We start from the raw sequence: 15,816 nt of genomic DNA, 5'->3' as shown, positions 1-15,816 counted from the left end.
CAGAGTAATTTGAGATAAAAAGGGCACCTTCCACTCAGCATCCTTCTAGGTTTCATGTATGCAAGAGAAATTTGATTACTATACTATGTATTTCAAAGATCATGCATCACAGACTGATAACAATCCAGTGGCTCAAAATAATGGGAAAAGTTAAAAAATATTGTCAGCTTTCTTCTGAAAAAATAATGAATTATTATTTGCCCATGTGTGTAACTGACTTCCCTTAGAACTGTGGCTTTCCTTTTTCAGGTAAGTGGCTTAGCTCCCACAGAAAGGTATGCAAGATTCTGTAAAGTTTATGCTGAGATTTTACCTCCCAAATTAGCACTGCAAGACAACGTAACATTTTTTCCAAATACTGTATATAACACAACACAGGCGGACTATATTTACAGTTGTCTGCCATAAAAATAATAGTTATAAATTAATTCTGTATGGTACTAGATCAAATTAAATTAAATCACCAGAGAAGTGGAAAGTAACTTAGACATGCTTTCACACTTCACCTTTCTTGACAGAGATACTGCAAGATGCTCCATTTTCCTTGCATAAGAATTTCACTCTCCACTGTTGTCAAATTAGTTAAGCCAACAGCATTATAAGCATGGATGAAGACCATGTGTTTCTTTTCCTGGGCCCAAATGGGAAAGTCTATTTAATTGTTACAAGGAAAAAAAAAGTTTTAGGAAAATAGCTATGCAACTCTAGGTACCTATCCCCTTTGCCTTCATCTGGATAGATGGTTAAGAGACAAGGTTTGAAGCAGAGGGTGGAGTAAACAGCCCAATAAGGGTGGAGCAGGACAGAGAACAAACAGAACATGCCATCACAAGATAATGACAGATTATCTTCTTCCTTATACATATTCTATTGCAGTTTATGTGCTTCCATTATAGGCTTTGGGAGAAAGAGCTAGCTGCCTTCTAGCTATGAAAGGAAAAGATACACATTACAGAATGCAGAAAGGGAAAGAAATAAGACATTTAAGAAAGTACGTGTTAAGAAGGATAGTAAAAAAAAAAGATATTGCTTCTTATTTGCTAATTCAGAATATCAAGGCGAAGAGAGGTATTATAATTTGCTTAAACCAGAAGCCTAAATTGGGCTAGAAACTTGACAGCTCTATTTCAGAATACAGACTGAAAACACACTGTCAGCAAAATTACATCGCCCTTTACAATACAAGCCTAAAGCCTAACAACATGACTTTTTCTCAAGATAATAATAAAACTACTAACAGAAAAACCCACACTAGTGTCAGGCAATGATACTGCCGTATTCTCTTGCCACTTCCCAGCCCCACTTACTGGGTCTAGAGGACCTACAGTCATTCAAGACTAGAAAAGGCACTTATAATTAAAGAACTCCATGAGCTGCTAGTTGCCTCTTTCCCTAGGTATTATTTCCATCTATCACAATTCTACCTGTCCTTTCTTTCCCTTGTTTGTCCATATGTTGTCTATTTCAGTATTAAGCTTATTATTTCTGAAGTCCCTCATGATCCATCTCCATCTTGGAATCAGAAGCTCATTCTTCATATAACTTAATCCTCTCCAATTCCAAATACCAACTTTAAAAGCATCTTCATGCTATGTCCTCAAGCTAGAGAGCATTAGAATTTTATTTTTTTTTTTAACATCACACAATGCACAGGCAGCAGATTTTGCCTTCTTTGAAACATACCAACCCACCATTTTTTAATTGCATAGGAAGTTAGATGGAATGGGGGGGGAACAGGGAGAAAGATTAAAGCCATCGGTGATTTCTTAGAAGACCTAAAAAAGCCTAAATGACAATGACAGGTTTCAAGGTTGAAAATTTGAGCCAGAAAATAAAACTAAAGACAGAAAATAACTCATCACCTGTCAATGAATAATTTCTGATCTTCAGTATCACTGAAACAGACCTTAAAGTGACAACGTAAGATGCAGTGAATGCATTTATCATGAAAATATGCTATTACTGGGGTTTAGTAATGAAAAAAACCCTCAATACACTAAAAAACCCCAAACCAAACAAGATGATAACTATCCAGGAGGAACAGAATTATTTGTGAACAGCATTTCAACTTCTGAAAAATACAGCAAAAGCAAAGTGAGATGTATGCCTTTTTTCCTTTTTTTTTTTTTTACTTCACTGGGGTTCACAAAAAACAAATCTGGAATAGAAACTTCCTGATGTTCATAAAAATAAAACAAGAAAAGAAATTTATTAGAGAATCAGAATACAGAAACAAGGGGCTAGGAAGATAAACTGTGACTACAGACATACTCTGAATTTGTAAAAAGAAAACGTGAAAGCACGCAAAATCCCTGCTGTAACAAGATCAGAAGTCTTCACAAAAATTCCTGTCACAACTCCCTTCTCACAGACAGAACCACATGTACTTTTCCACATTTATAACATGTATCAAACTGTTTGGTATCAGAACAGATCTTGATAGAAGTTTCAAACTGTGTTCTCATATCTGTTACAGTTTAAAAGGGGGGGGGGGGGGGAACCCAAACGAAAACAAGCACAGCACCTAGACATGGAGGAAACTCTTCCTGTTACTGGTCTCAAACTAACAGCCCTTCCAAAGCCGGTATGTGTTGCCTTTGCAGTCCTGTGGAGGAGAATTTCAAGGCTATGTCCAGTTTGTAGCAGATTCACAGACCAACCAACAGGGTCAAAAGCCTTTATTGACAATTCCAGCAGGACTGCAGATGGTTAAATAATTCTACTAGGCAGAGAAGAATTTTAACACTAATTCCCAAGATACACATTTTACCAAGCCCTTTCCTTCACCCATTTGACAAGCATCTTTTAAGATTAAACTTGAAGTCAATGAACAGTTTTGAAATAAATACCTTGTTGCACATGCTGCCATAAACTGCCATTTGGCCTTGAAATTTGTGGCAAAGCACAGGATTATGCTAGGGAGATACATCAAGGACACAGAGTTCAGGGAGTCGAGCACATAAAATACGGATGAGACCATGGGAACTGGGTCTACTTCTGCTGGAGAGGTGCTGGGCGGATCCCTTCCAGCAGTCAGTGGGCAGGTTTTAGAAACAGACTTGGACTGTGAAGTGGCACAAGGCAGTGGCCACACGCTGCCACAGGGAAAATTTCAACTGGATAGAAGTAAAAACAGTTCTTCACCGCAAGAACAGCAGAGCACAAACACAGGGTGCCTGAGGACCCAGCTGTGAAACCACCACCCATGAGGACTTTCAACGCTTGAGTGGACAAGACCCTGAGAAACCTCTTCTAACTCTGAAGCCTGCTCTTCTTGGAGAAGAAGGTTAAACTGGACAATCTCCAGAGACTACTTTTACCCTTTTTTATTTTTCTAAAATTGTCAACAGCACCACAGGTTTCAATTTTGGAAAACTTTTTGGGGTATGCACTTAAGAAAATGTAGTTTAAAAATGAATTTCGTATTGAACTGTGAAGAGAATAAATGAAGCTATGTACAAGTTCAACACACAGGGAAAAAAAAAAAGAAATACCACATTAGCCAAAAACAACAATGTAAACTTAATAATCAGGCTAACTTTAAAAGAGTGTTCAACATATATTCAGGTGTTTTTTCCATATATTACAATGGACTGAAAAGTTCTGCATATGCTCTCTTTAGAGAAAAAAAAGCTTTAATGCAAACAAGGGATTATTATTTCTCCCCACGATGAAACTGAATTGTAAATGAACTTTCCATTTAAACAGAACTTTTTAAATGGAAGGAATATTCTAAAAATAATTCATGGCTACCACCCCTGAATTTACCTTTAAAATCTGTTTTATAAACAAAATTCTCTGCTCAGTTCAGTGTGAATTACTCCTTAGAGAACAGTCTGAATTCCTCTTTAGGAAAAAATTCTTTTATTAATATGAAAAGTCTACACTTTCTTTAAAAATAAACTGGTTGTTTTTTTTTTAAAGTTTCCACACATGACTACAATCCCTTGAGTTACACGACTATCGAGTCTTTCAAATTTACAAGACTGAACCCTTCCAAGTTTATGAATGTTTGATTAAGGAGGTCCAAAAGTTTAGAAGTCTTTGTCAACAAGGTTTCTTTTTATTTTTCTTTTTTTAATCCTGAGGATAATATAATCAATTTAAAATGTTTCACTGTAGGCTAATTAAAATATAGATCATTCCTGAGAGCCACAAGGCCACATTAAGCCTCAGCCCAGAAACCTTCAATTTTTACAGGTTACTGACGTCAATCAACAAAGACATTAAGGAAAAAAATTGTGCAAGACTGAGACTTAATACAGAATTATTTTACGAAAATTCTGACTAATACCTTTAATCACTTCCTAGTGCAAACTAGTTGAAGAATGTATGCCAAATCTTAATGGACTCAATCACTTGACAGCTTTCTGCAAGGCAGCAAAGGTATGCTTTTGCCATATAGCAACAGTGTTAAGTTACTTCATTCAGACTCCTACTTCGCAACAAGAATTCTGGTGCCCCATTTGCCAACTGGGCACAAGAGAGCATAGCTTTGCATGAAAGTCAAGAGTTCAAGGACTGAGAACAGGTCAGAGAAGCAAGCTTTGTATTATTTTGTTTCTGATGATTTTTTGTAGTTGCCTTAGTAGAAGAGGAAGACATTTCAATTTGCTATTTTACTTTGAAGCCACCTTCAATGGCGCTGATGAGTACTCCAGTTCTAAGTTTTACATCATGTTAGTAACCAATGAAGCAAGCTGATGCTACCAAAAAGAGAAATCATGAAACAAGACTTTGAATTGGGAAGCAGAAAACCAAATGACACAGTTGATATAGAAAGAGTTTTTACTTTTTGGTTTGTTGAATCAATTTGCCACTTACATAGTTCTTGGCTAGCATGCCGTAAGCACAGTTCTGCCTATGGGCAAGTGTCTAAATGGTCAACCTCTATAAATTTATAGCAAGCAATTTCACTATCACAATTCTTAACTCTGTTCAGCTAACTAAAATGATCTTGTGAGATTCTTAGATTTAACATCATGGAAGTACTATGAATGAACAGACCCTACCCTCTTGCCTCTAGATGCCAAAAAAAATTAACCACTACCCACTGCTTTGACAGCAGTTTTGCACTTATAAAAGATACCTTATGAAAAGCAAACAAACCAACAAACACAAAAAACCAAAATCACAAAACATCTGAGGAAAAAACATGCACAGGCTCTCCCTTCATAGCCCACCCAGATTTCAGTTATTTCTTTGAACCCTGAGAATCACATCAGAAATGCTCTACTGGGTCACACTAACCATCGACCCCATCCAGTATTCTGTCTTCAACAGCACAACAGGAAGTGCTACTCACAAAGCATAAAGAATTTGACTGGCAGAGGCATTTCCTATTAAAATGGGAAAGTTTAACATTTACTGTACTGAAGCCTACATACCGATTTAGGTTTTGATAAACAAAAGAATGACTTAGAATTAACCCTAGCAATAAAGAAATAAATTTGTATAGCATTAATACCTTCAGAATTTATTTTTGAGAAAGCCAAGACATTTCAATTCTGTAGAAAAATAACAAATTTACCACCCAAACCAGTAGTTAAGTATTCTCCAAGGGGGAGGGGGAAATGCGTGTGCATGTGTAAGAAGGACTTAGGCTATCTTTTGAATGCCTTGCAAGTTTTTCAACCCAGCCCCATTTTCCGGAACAATCAGCAAAAATACTCAAGAGCCCTGTGTTTATATGCACCAACTACAACCTCAGATGGCTGTATCAAACCTAATAGTTCCAAAAGCTCATACAATTTTATTTATTTACTTTTAAAAACCGATCCACAGTCAAACCATGTTTTGAATGTATTCTACAGAAAGGAGTGATAGGATCAACTTTTAAGTACACCACCTCAGGAGATTATTAGTCCAACCAATTTATTTTAACAGGATTGACGAAAGCACCAATTTGCAAGCACCTAATTTCAAGAAATGATGGAAATCTATTAAAACAATATTGCCTCACAAGATTCTCAAAAATTTGCTTCTGTACTTACAAATCTCATGCATTTTTGTGTTAGCTGCCAAACTGAGTAAAAGTAAAGATATTTGGTGTGCTAGGAAAAGATTCAAAGCTGTTCTGGCCTGCAAAAGTCAGCAAAACAAACGAGACTATTTAGTTAAAAATCGCTGCCAGTAGAACCATGAAGGGAGGAAATTAACATTGTGTATCTGACAGAAACATCTGCAAGCAGCAATAAATAGCTGCATATGAATTCTGAAATATAATCAACACTAGAAACCTATTTTTAAGTTTCTTGAGTAATGTTTCATTAAAGATGATTCAATTTGTAATCAATTGCTTCAGACATCTATAAAGGATAAATTTAATGCTGAAAGGTGGATGGGCTATTTTATTTGACTGCAGAAAACACAGCATGGTTTAGGACAAGCATTCACATTTGTGCAGCTTTTATTTAGTTTACTGCTGTCAAAAATACTTTATGCTAAACCAATGAAATTTACTACTGTAGCAGGATAATATGTTGTATGAACAGTAGAACAGCAACAGATTTGAGTTTAAAATTACTCCCATAATTTTCTGAGAATCATGCATGTCACACATAGTCTTAACTCAGTAACTAAAAATTGGATGCAAAGCTGCCTGAAAAACAATTTTCCAAGAGTACTCGGATATCCCCTATCAAGCAGGAAGAACGTGTACGTCAAGGTTCAAAAATTAGTACCTTCATCTGTACTGTGGTTCTAGAGAAGCAACTCCAAGCTACAATGGGACTGAAAGCATTTACCAGGATAAAGTTATAATTCATGATGATTTTGATAAGTGATAGAAGTGATTTGAAAATAGGATGCAGTTATATAAGTATAGCTGCAAAGCAGGAACCTACAACTGTGCAATTACAAGATGGGAACAACTGAGTAGGCAGCAGTTCTGCAGAGAAAGATATGGAGCTACAGTGAATCACAGACTGAATGAGTCAACAGTTCTAGGCTGATGCAAAAGTGACAAACATCATATTCTAGTGAATAAACGAGAGTATTACAGGTTGGAGAGATGAAGTAATTTTTCAAATCTACCCTGTACTGATAAGGGTTTAGCTTGCCCATTAGATCTAGATTTAAGTACAGAATTCAACCTACCACAGAAAAAATACAGGTAAAAAGCCAACCAAACAAAAAATAACAAACAAAACTGAAACACCCAAAAAGAGCCCAAAAAACCTTGACTTACAAAAATGAAGTTGGAAAAAAAAAAAAAGCCTGTTTTGTCTAAACAGCAGAACAAAGAGAAGACACTTTATCATGTGAAAGATGTCATAAACAGGTAAGATGCCCACCAGGGAATAGGATACATCCACCAGGAATAGGATAACTAATCGTTTACAGTGTAGCAAAAGATATCAAGATTATCATGCTGTTCTAACATCTCGAGGTAAATAAGGATTCAAATTGTCTAGCAGACATACTGAGGAATCTCTGTAATTAGAGATTTTCAAAAAACAGGCTAAACAAACATCTGTCAGGAATGATGTATATTTAGCTCAGCATGTCTTTAGGATAGTGGATGGGTAACGAGCTTTCCAGCCACGTTTTGAGAAGACAAAAACTTCACACTACAAAATAATGAAATCTACATCCATTGTTTTAGTAATACAAAGGAAAGAGTAACACAACATCAGGACCTTTTTTAAAATACTCCTATGAATTATGTCCCATTATACTTTTAAGCTGAAGCATAACAACCTCCTCTTTGAAAAGCAGCTTTTCCATACTGAAATGGTTAACTCCCAGCGCTGGAAGTTAATGCTGCAATTTAGTGTCTGCAATTTTAATTCCTAAGGTCAAACATTCCCACTTTCATACCTGCAGCAAAACACCAAGGCACAAAATCCTGCACTCACTCTACACTTAAATATGAATGTTGTCTTCAACTGGCAGTTCTTCAAAAATACATAAATAATAATCATACAAGATGCCTTTGACAACTGTCAGTATACCCTTCCTCTCTTAAGAGACCTTATTAATAAGACAACTTGCTTTGACTTGCCTTGTTGTAGGCCAGAGTCTACTCTTGCAGCTTCACTGAAGACAACAACAACATGCAATTGGTGTCTCAGTTTTTGGGCACTGAGAGATATCAATTAAACACAAAAAGTCACTATAAAATGTCAACGAACAGTACTTATATAAAAAAATCTTTTTTCCCTTAGAAAAAAGTTATCTTCACAACACCTAGCAAAGCTGTATCCACAATTTTGTTTGTATTAAAATTTTGTTTTTAAGAATGTGAAATGTCTACTGAAAAATATGCCCACTTGATATATAGATTTGATATATAGATATAAAGATTTAGTTTTTTTTCAGTAAATACGTGATGGCAACAACTCAGACTTTTCATTAATCAAAATGAATGGCATTAATTTATTTCAGAGAGGGTGGGGAAAAAATTCTTTGCTTCCCCAGCCCACTTAAGGAATTCCAACATTTCAGGGATAAAAAAAGAAATAAAATGCAGCATCCATAAACACACTAATCATCCTGTCTATTTCCTTCATACAAATGTATATCACAACAGGGATAAGACATGACTGAGGTTCTGATCTATTCCAAAGAACTAAAATAATTTAGCAACCCCAAGCTTCCTTCTTGAAAAAGGCGAAGGTCAGTTCTGTTTTGCTCCAAGTATAAAGGAACCATTTGTATTGCAGACATGCAGGTCTTGCATACTGTCTTTCCTAACTTCATCCACAAAGTCTTCTTCGAGGCTACTACTGATATTAACCTAGTGGAAGAACTGTGAGATCAGAAACACTACAATTGTGTATATTTACCTCTCCTCCTACTATTACATTATGGCAGTGTTTAGAGGGCAGATGGAGCTATTATCTCCTCTAATCATGTTTCATTTGTCAGTCTCAGAACAACCATGGTAATGAAGAGAAAGACTAAAGGGAATTTGTTTTGGATCATGCTTTCTATAGAAAGTAGGAATAAAGTACCCTGCAAGTTGCTTTACACATCCAATAGAAACTCAACCAATATAAACCAAGACATTTCAACCACAGGCTGCTAATCTGTAAGATGCCAGTAGAAAACACTTCCCAGGTTAGAATGCTGGGTTATATAATGGCATAAGCACTGTACACCCAGAATCCCATGAGTAGAGTCCATAGAACCAAGCTACTTAAAAAGACAGCTACCTAAAAAGATCTCTGAAAATGCTGAATCAATGTCTTCCAAGAATTTTCACTACTATGATTTTATCTCTTATGTCTGCATAGCTAATAAAAGCACACATAAAAATATTATATACTTGACCAGATTTCACAAAAGAAATTAAACAGAGTTAATTGACAAATCTTTATATGAAAACAGTATTTTGATCCTTTTCTTCTTTCTGAAGTGACAAACATTATTTCCATAGCTACTGACCTTACTGAAATTTCATTAAGTTCAACCACTTTGAAAGCAGCTTTTGGGAAGCATCATGTAAAATATAAACAGCTCCCTGAGGCACCATAACGGTACACCTTTAACCCCATTCAAATACATAACAATACTCTGACCTTAAACAAATGCAAAAGGTGCAAAATTCCAGAAAAAGGAACCTTTTCCTCTTACTCTATAAAGAATAGGGGTAAAAATATTGACTGTTACTTTGTAATTCAATTTCAAAGAAAAATCTTATTTTTAACCTGTAGAGCATCAACTGATATACATCAAGTGATATACTACAGCTATATTCAAACAAAAGCAACAAACAAAAAACCACAGACAAAATAAAACAAAAAATCCACAAAGAAACAAACAACAACAAAAAAAAAACAACCCCAAACAAAGCCACAGCTTGGTAAGTTTTCAAAATCCTTCCCTCAGAAGACTTCTGTAAGTCTGGTGTATTCCTCAAGGCCCAACAGTATTTCAGGCATAGAATAATAGGTCTGGTATTCCTCAAGGCCCAGGTTTTCAAAGACAGAGCAGTGATGCCTTTCGGAGGCATTATAATCAATTCCATTTAGGCTTGCAGACAGGGAGAGCCTTCTGTATTGTGCAAGCCAAAACCTGGCATTAAACACTCTTTTTTCGTGAAACCCTTCTTACTGCTTAACCACTCAAATAGCTACAGGCTACTGTCACACATGTCAAAACAGCACACTTCCATTTCCACTGCTAGCCCCCAATTCAGCTCTTAAAGCAACACTAGGAAAATTATCGAAACAGCAGACAAACACGGATTACATGGCTGTTTAAGACTTTTTTGCATTCTAGAAGTGTGACCCGGGGAATAAATAAAACACCATTTACAGAGTTTGGGTCCTCAAATAAAACTGCAGTAACGCCAATACACAAAAATTACTTGCCAACAGAAACTGTGGTTTTCCAAAAAGACTACAGGTAATTAAAACACACACACACAAAAAGGCAAAATCAAAAGCACACAAAAAAAACCCACAAGGTATAAAGGGAACTAAAGATGAGGGAATAGACCAAAGCCATTTCCTACGCACCTCCTACCCCCCTTTCCCAGCTCCCCAGGGAAGGACTCGCACGTCCTCGGGAGCGAAGCAACCAAGCAGGAATCAGCATCAAAGAAAGGGAAGAAGAAGACGCCACCTACCTGTCCCAAAGGCTTTGGCTACTAGCCAGGCGAGATTACAGGCGATTTTCGCTCGGGAGAAATCATAATGGTCAAAAGGTTTGATGGCAGGAACAATGAAAGTCTTCCTCATCTCCTTGGCGTCTACGGCATCCCCCATCTTCTCACAGGACCCCTGACAACTGGGAACTTACATGGTTCTTCCACGTCCTCCTCCTCCCGCGGCCGGGAGAGACGTCTGTAAATACGCCGACAGCAGCTGAGGCCAGCGCTGAACTCAGCTGTCCGTAAAGGGCTAACGCCGCCTCCCGCCTTCCTCCGCACAGGAATGTAGCAGAGCCCGAGTGTCTTCTTCTTCCTTCTCCTCCTCCTCGCTCTTTGTCTCAATTCACTCTCGCCGCCCCCCACCCTCCGAAAAACGGCCCCCGGTGGCCCCGGTCCCCGCTTCCCTGGGGCGACCCTCGGGCCAGGGCTGGGCTCCCCAGGCCGCCGCCAGCCCCTCGGCGCAGGTCGGGGGCCGCTAGCAAGGCCCCCGCAACCGCAGCAGGCCGTGATACGGCCCTACCCGGCCCCGGCAGAGACGCCGAGATGTCAAAACGCCGGGGACCAGCCCCAAAACCCTGCGCAGCCCGCCGCGTCACGTCTCAGCAGCGACCTGCAGCGCACCGGGAACAGTGGCGGCTCCTCTACCGCTGCCCAGCGCCCGGGCACTGCCCCGCCGCCTCTCAGCGAGGCGACGCGCTCCCGTCAGCCGCCGCCGCTGCGGTTCTCCACCCGTAGCTGCCGCACTGGACGGGCGAGAAGCGGCTGCGCACGCGCTAACGCCACGGCCTCCCAATTCGGGCGCCAGAAGCAGGGGCGGAGCGGGGCGGGCTGCCTTCAGCCGCCCGGTGGTCACATGGCGCCCCTACCGCAGCGTTGGGCTCTTGGCGCCGTGCCGGGTGTTGGTTTCGGGCAAGATGGGCATTGCGTCAGGTCTGGGGGTGCTCGGGCGGGCTGAGCTCAGCAGGAGAGAGAGGCGGAGTGTTTCCCGCCGGTAAGGGGGCCCCCGGCTGTGGGGAGAAGGGCGGTGTCCGTCGGGCGCGGGGCTCTCCCGCTGCCGGCGCCGCCGCTTGCCCACAGCGGGGCCAGGCGGGCTCTCCCGCGCGGCCGTTGGCTTCTGGTGGTGCTCTTGAGGGAAGGTCGGGACCGGGACCGGGACCGGGACCGGCCCCAGCGCTGGGTACGAGCGGGGCTGAGGGGCTGCGGCCACCTCTGCGGGCCGGGCCGCGCCAGCGGGCTTGTCCCTCTTGGTGAATTGGTCCCTCCTCTTTTAAACTGCGTCTATATATAACTTCTCGAATGCCCGGGTAGAAAAAATGAGAGAGCCTTAAAATGGTTCAGGGCCTGCTCACGTAATAACCGTAATAGCAGGCAGTGGTAACAATTAGCCCTAGAGACCATCTGCTGCCCAGCTCACCTGTACTTGGGCTGGTTTTGGAAATGCGTGAAATCACTTTAACAGCGGCCTGTGTGGAAATAAGTATTAGTCACAGTAGGAACTAGTACCTGGGTGATTAATGACTTGCATTTGTTGGGATGAGTTGGCTTGGAGGTGCGGGTCTGTGGGCGTGGCAGTCTTGGTGACAGCCTCAGGGTGGTGACCCTGATGGGGAGGCCCTGCCTCTGCTCTGCATGGCCACTATGTAACTGTGGGAGCCGCAGTGCCAGGGAGTAGTAAATTTGTGCTTTTTTGGCAACAAATACTTATTACGTTGGTGTAATGTAGAAATGTGCCCTCCTTCCCTGCCAGCCTGGGTGCTCCAGTAAGCTGTGTGGTGACGCAGTTAAGGAAGCTGATCTGGACACGTACTGGGTCACTGAAGGACCACTTCTGACTTACATCAGTACAGCTAACTTGCCTGTAGAATGGGCTTTTTCTGTTGGTTCACCTCCCCGTCTTATGGTAAATTGTGTCTTCCCACTGATGCAGTCTGAGGTGGGTTGGATTTTGGTTTGGTTTATGTTGGGTTGGGTTTTTTTTCAGCCCCACTGAGTCTGGAAAAGAATATTTAGTCACAGTCTTAGCATTATACTGTAAGGTTTCAAATAGTATTTTATCCAAACTCTTATTTCTTTGTGTTTAAAGTGGACTATGAATTGATCTAGACAGAGATTTTCCACTGCTACAAGGCTGCGTATGCTTCTAGCACTTCATGTGCACAATTATACAAATACCGTGATGATGAAGTCATAGTGTACTTTGCAGATTTACTGACATTAATCTACATTTACTAGGAATGAGAAAATTAAAGGGTTATGGAGGTCAGCATTTGAAGAGATTATTGCTGAGTATTTCCCAATGTGCTCTCTGGGATGGAATTCCCAAACTGTCATGCATACCTCTCATAAGTGGTACATAGCTAGTTACAAAACTAGGAGCTGCTGCTGGCAGTAGTCAGCAAATGGGAGGGGAGAAGGAAAGTTTAGAAATTCTTGCTTTAGCACACTTATGACTGACATTCCCAGATCCTCTACAGTAGAAATGGGACGAATAATACCAAATTAACATACAGGTATGACTTGAGAAAATGTTCTCTGTTCAGGAGGAGTATATCCTTAGTTTTCAACAACTAAAGTAAAACCTACATTTGCACATTTTCCTGAATTATTTTTATATATACTTTTGAAATAAGTTATATTAGACATTATTTTAATTTCTTTTTTTTTTACAGTTGCCACTAGAAAATGAGTTTAATTCTTCCTGTATATTTAACATCAAACACTTGGAATTCTTATGCTTTAAAACCTCACATGATTAGAGCTAGAAAAAAAAAAAAGTCCTAGATTCCAACTCATTTATTTTTCATGTGACTGATAAAATACCAAAAAATTAGATCAGCCTACAGGACAACATGTTAGGAAGACTATAAGCTGATCATTTAAGTATGATGGCTATAGGATCCTTTTACCTTTAGGGCAAAAGATTACAAACTAGTGCCTATGAAATAACATGAAGCTTTCAGAAACAGCTTTCTTACAGAAACGTGTCATAATCCAAATAAGAAGCCATTGCATATATTTAATGTACTCCTGTATTTGTCATCTGTTCCTGTGCACTTGCAAAACATCACATATACAACTGCACTGTACCAGACACTGACACTAGTGACACTTCCCTGAAGCAAATACAGATATGTCCTAAATTCTTGCAATCACAAGCCTCTTGTTACTTTAAAAGTGAATATTGTTTTAGGGGATGCATCTCAAAAGTGGCAATAGATACAACTATGGGTAGGTACATACAACATTGCTACCAGTCTAATTTAAAGTGCAGAAATTCTTGTGGGTGCAGAGCCTTTGTGCCGATGGAACCTGTTCGGTCACAGAACAAAATCTAAAGAAGCTGTGTTGTGGTAACTGCAATCTAAGTGGGATTTTTTAATTTGTTCAGTGCTCTTAGAAGTGAACGTATGAATATAAAATCAAATATGTGTGAGTGAAAAAGAAGACATCGCCACCAGTTGCTGGAGTTCTTGTGCCAGATCTTCTGCTTCTGCAGACATGCTAAAATGCAATGTTGCTTATTGCATCATCAAAGATACCAGCAGTCAACATGGCAAATTATTAAAATTTGCTCTAATTTTTCAGAGTAGATAAACAGAAAAACTGAGTGAGGAGTCGTCCACTTCTGCTGCTGTTTATCCTCAAATATTTTAAATAGTGATAACCTTTTCTGTACGCAATCTTTCTGCTGCTAAGTGTTTTATACTTCGAAGTTCATTCCAAGTGGAAAGACAAAGTGTTACAGATTAAAACAGGCAACTCACACATACATATTTTTTTTTACCTTCTTTCTCCTTTCCTTTCCTCTCCCTCCCTCTACCCCAAATTAGAAACCCATTTGACTAGTTTTATCATGTAATTACATCATAAACCTGATTCTTCACTGTCATGTGTCTAGCCATTTACACAGTGGGTGTACCAAGCCTGTAGTCAGTGTGGGCCACAAATACGACCATGAAGCTATGAGTAATAGTGTGGATGGCAGTTGTTACTAATAGTCATAACCTTGGGAGATAGTTTTTTGTTTTGTTTGGGTTTGATTTTTTCCTACTTCTGTTAAGATTTACTTGACTTCTGAAGAGGTCATGTACAGAAGATGCCCTTAGACTAAATTCAGGCCAGTGCTAGATTACAGTGTGTGTTCAAACTGGAGTAAGATTTCATGCATAACTTCATTCTTCACAGTAGTTGATGATAAAGGTAAAATGTTTGAAATTAGAAATGCCATTACTGTCTTTGCTGTGGCACTGTCTGTAGCCAGACTTGGCCTTAGTGAACAATTTATCATGCTACCTACAAAAGGTATTAAAACATTCCCCTTTCAGTTGGTTGTATTAGGGCAAATCCACAAACACAGCAGTTAACAAGTATTCTGCTGTGTAATGCTTCAGGCTTGGTGGTGAAAAAAAGACTAGGAATAACACTGTGGGGATAATTATCTTTAATTGCTGCTATCAGATGTGCCTGTTTAAGATGATCCCATCTATTTGCCTTAGCTTAGAGGATATCAGTCACAGTAGATGTGGTAGTGGCTGATGGGAGGGGTGTGCCCTGTGGCCTGTAACCTCTGGCAAAGAGGCAGCATGTACAGCTTAATGTGGTACTGTCAGTCTGTCAACATACAGACCTAGAAGCAGTCATGTCCCAGTGTTAATCCTTCATAAATGTGCTTTAGCAGGTTTGGTGTTGGGTATGTGAGGTTTAACAGGTAATCTATAAATGATTCTGTAAGGCTATTACAGCATAGGATCACTTATGAACTTGAACTACTGATATTCCAGTCTCTTAAACTTATGAGTAATGGTGAAAACAGTAGAACTGCAGGAGTGAAGAAATTATTTTTTAAAGTATTTATTATCAAGTGAGTCTCTGAATTATTAAACTTTTTTTTGGCATTATTACTGAAATGCATGTATGTGTTTTTTTGCAAGTTAGGAGTTTTCTCAGTGCATGATTTTAGAGGGGAGTTATGTTCTTCCTGTTGCAGGATGATAATAAAAGTACAAGAATAGTTACATAATTATTGTCTCTTAAATTCTATTAATTTGTAACCAGAAAATGCTGAGCCATTTAAAAGTGGAGAAAACAGCTTATGAACTTTTCAGATTTCAGTAGTCATGTGTCAGAGGGAAAATAAAGCTTTGTGTGACAGTTTAATTAGATTGCCTGTGATTTTTTTTTTTTTCCTTTATACAGGTAAAAAATGGAAAACAGTG

At 39.4% G+C, this 15,816-nt stretch overlaps 2 protein-coding genes across 6 annotated transcripts in view; one reads left to right on the top strand and one right to left on the bottom strand.

The window, feature by feature from the left end:
* The window catches only part of CAMSAP2 (calmodulin regulated spectrin associated protein family member 2), an 85,891-nt gene extending 74,526 nt beyond the window's left edge, over positions 1-11,365 (bottom strand). For all 5 annotated transcript variants that reach the window (XR_009745456.1, XM_061465149.1, XM_061465150.1 and 2 more), the window contains exon 1: positions 10,577-11,365. Coding sequence is in view for 4 of the 5 variants with exons in the window: in XM_061465149.1 (XP_061321133.1) it covers positions 10,577-10,715 (139 nt within the window). In the remaining variant the exon portion in view is untranslated. The remainder of the gene's footprint in view (positions 1-10,576) is intronic.
* A 204-nt stretch (positions 11,366-11,569) lies between these two features.
* The window catches only part of DDX59 (DEAD-box helicase 59), a 29,724-nt gene continuing 25,477 nt past the window's right edge, over positions 11,570-15,816 (top strand). The window contains exon 1 of the mRNA XM_061465148.1: positions 11,570-11,591. The gene's annotated coding sequence lies outside the window, so the exon portion shown is untranslated. The remainder of the gene's footprint in view (positions 11,592-15,816) is intronic.

The sequence above is a fragment of the Pezoporus flaviventris genome, unplaced genomic scaffold (assembly GCF_033815535.1).
Source record: "Pezoporus flaviventris isolate CSIRO_AGI_PZ_B2104156 unplaced genomic scaffold, CSIRO_AGI_Pfla_v1 ptg000040l, whole genome shotgun sequence".
Classification (NCBI taxonomy): domain Eukaryota; kingdom Metazoa; phylum Chordata; class Aves; order Psittaciformes; family Psittacidae; genus Pezoporus; species Pezoporus flaviventris.
This window is presented reverse-complemented; position numbering and strand designations above follow the sequence as displayed.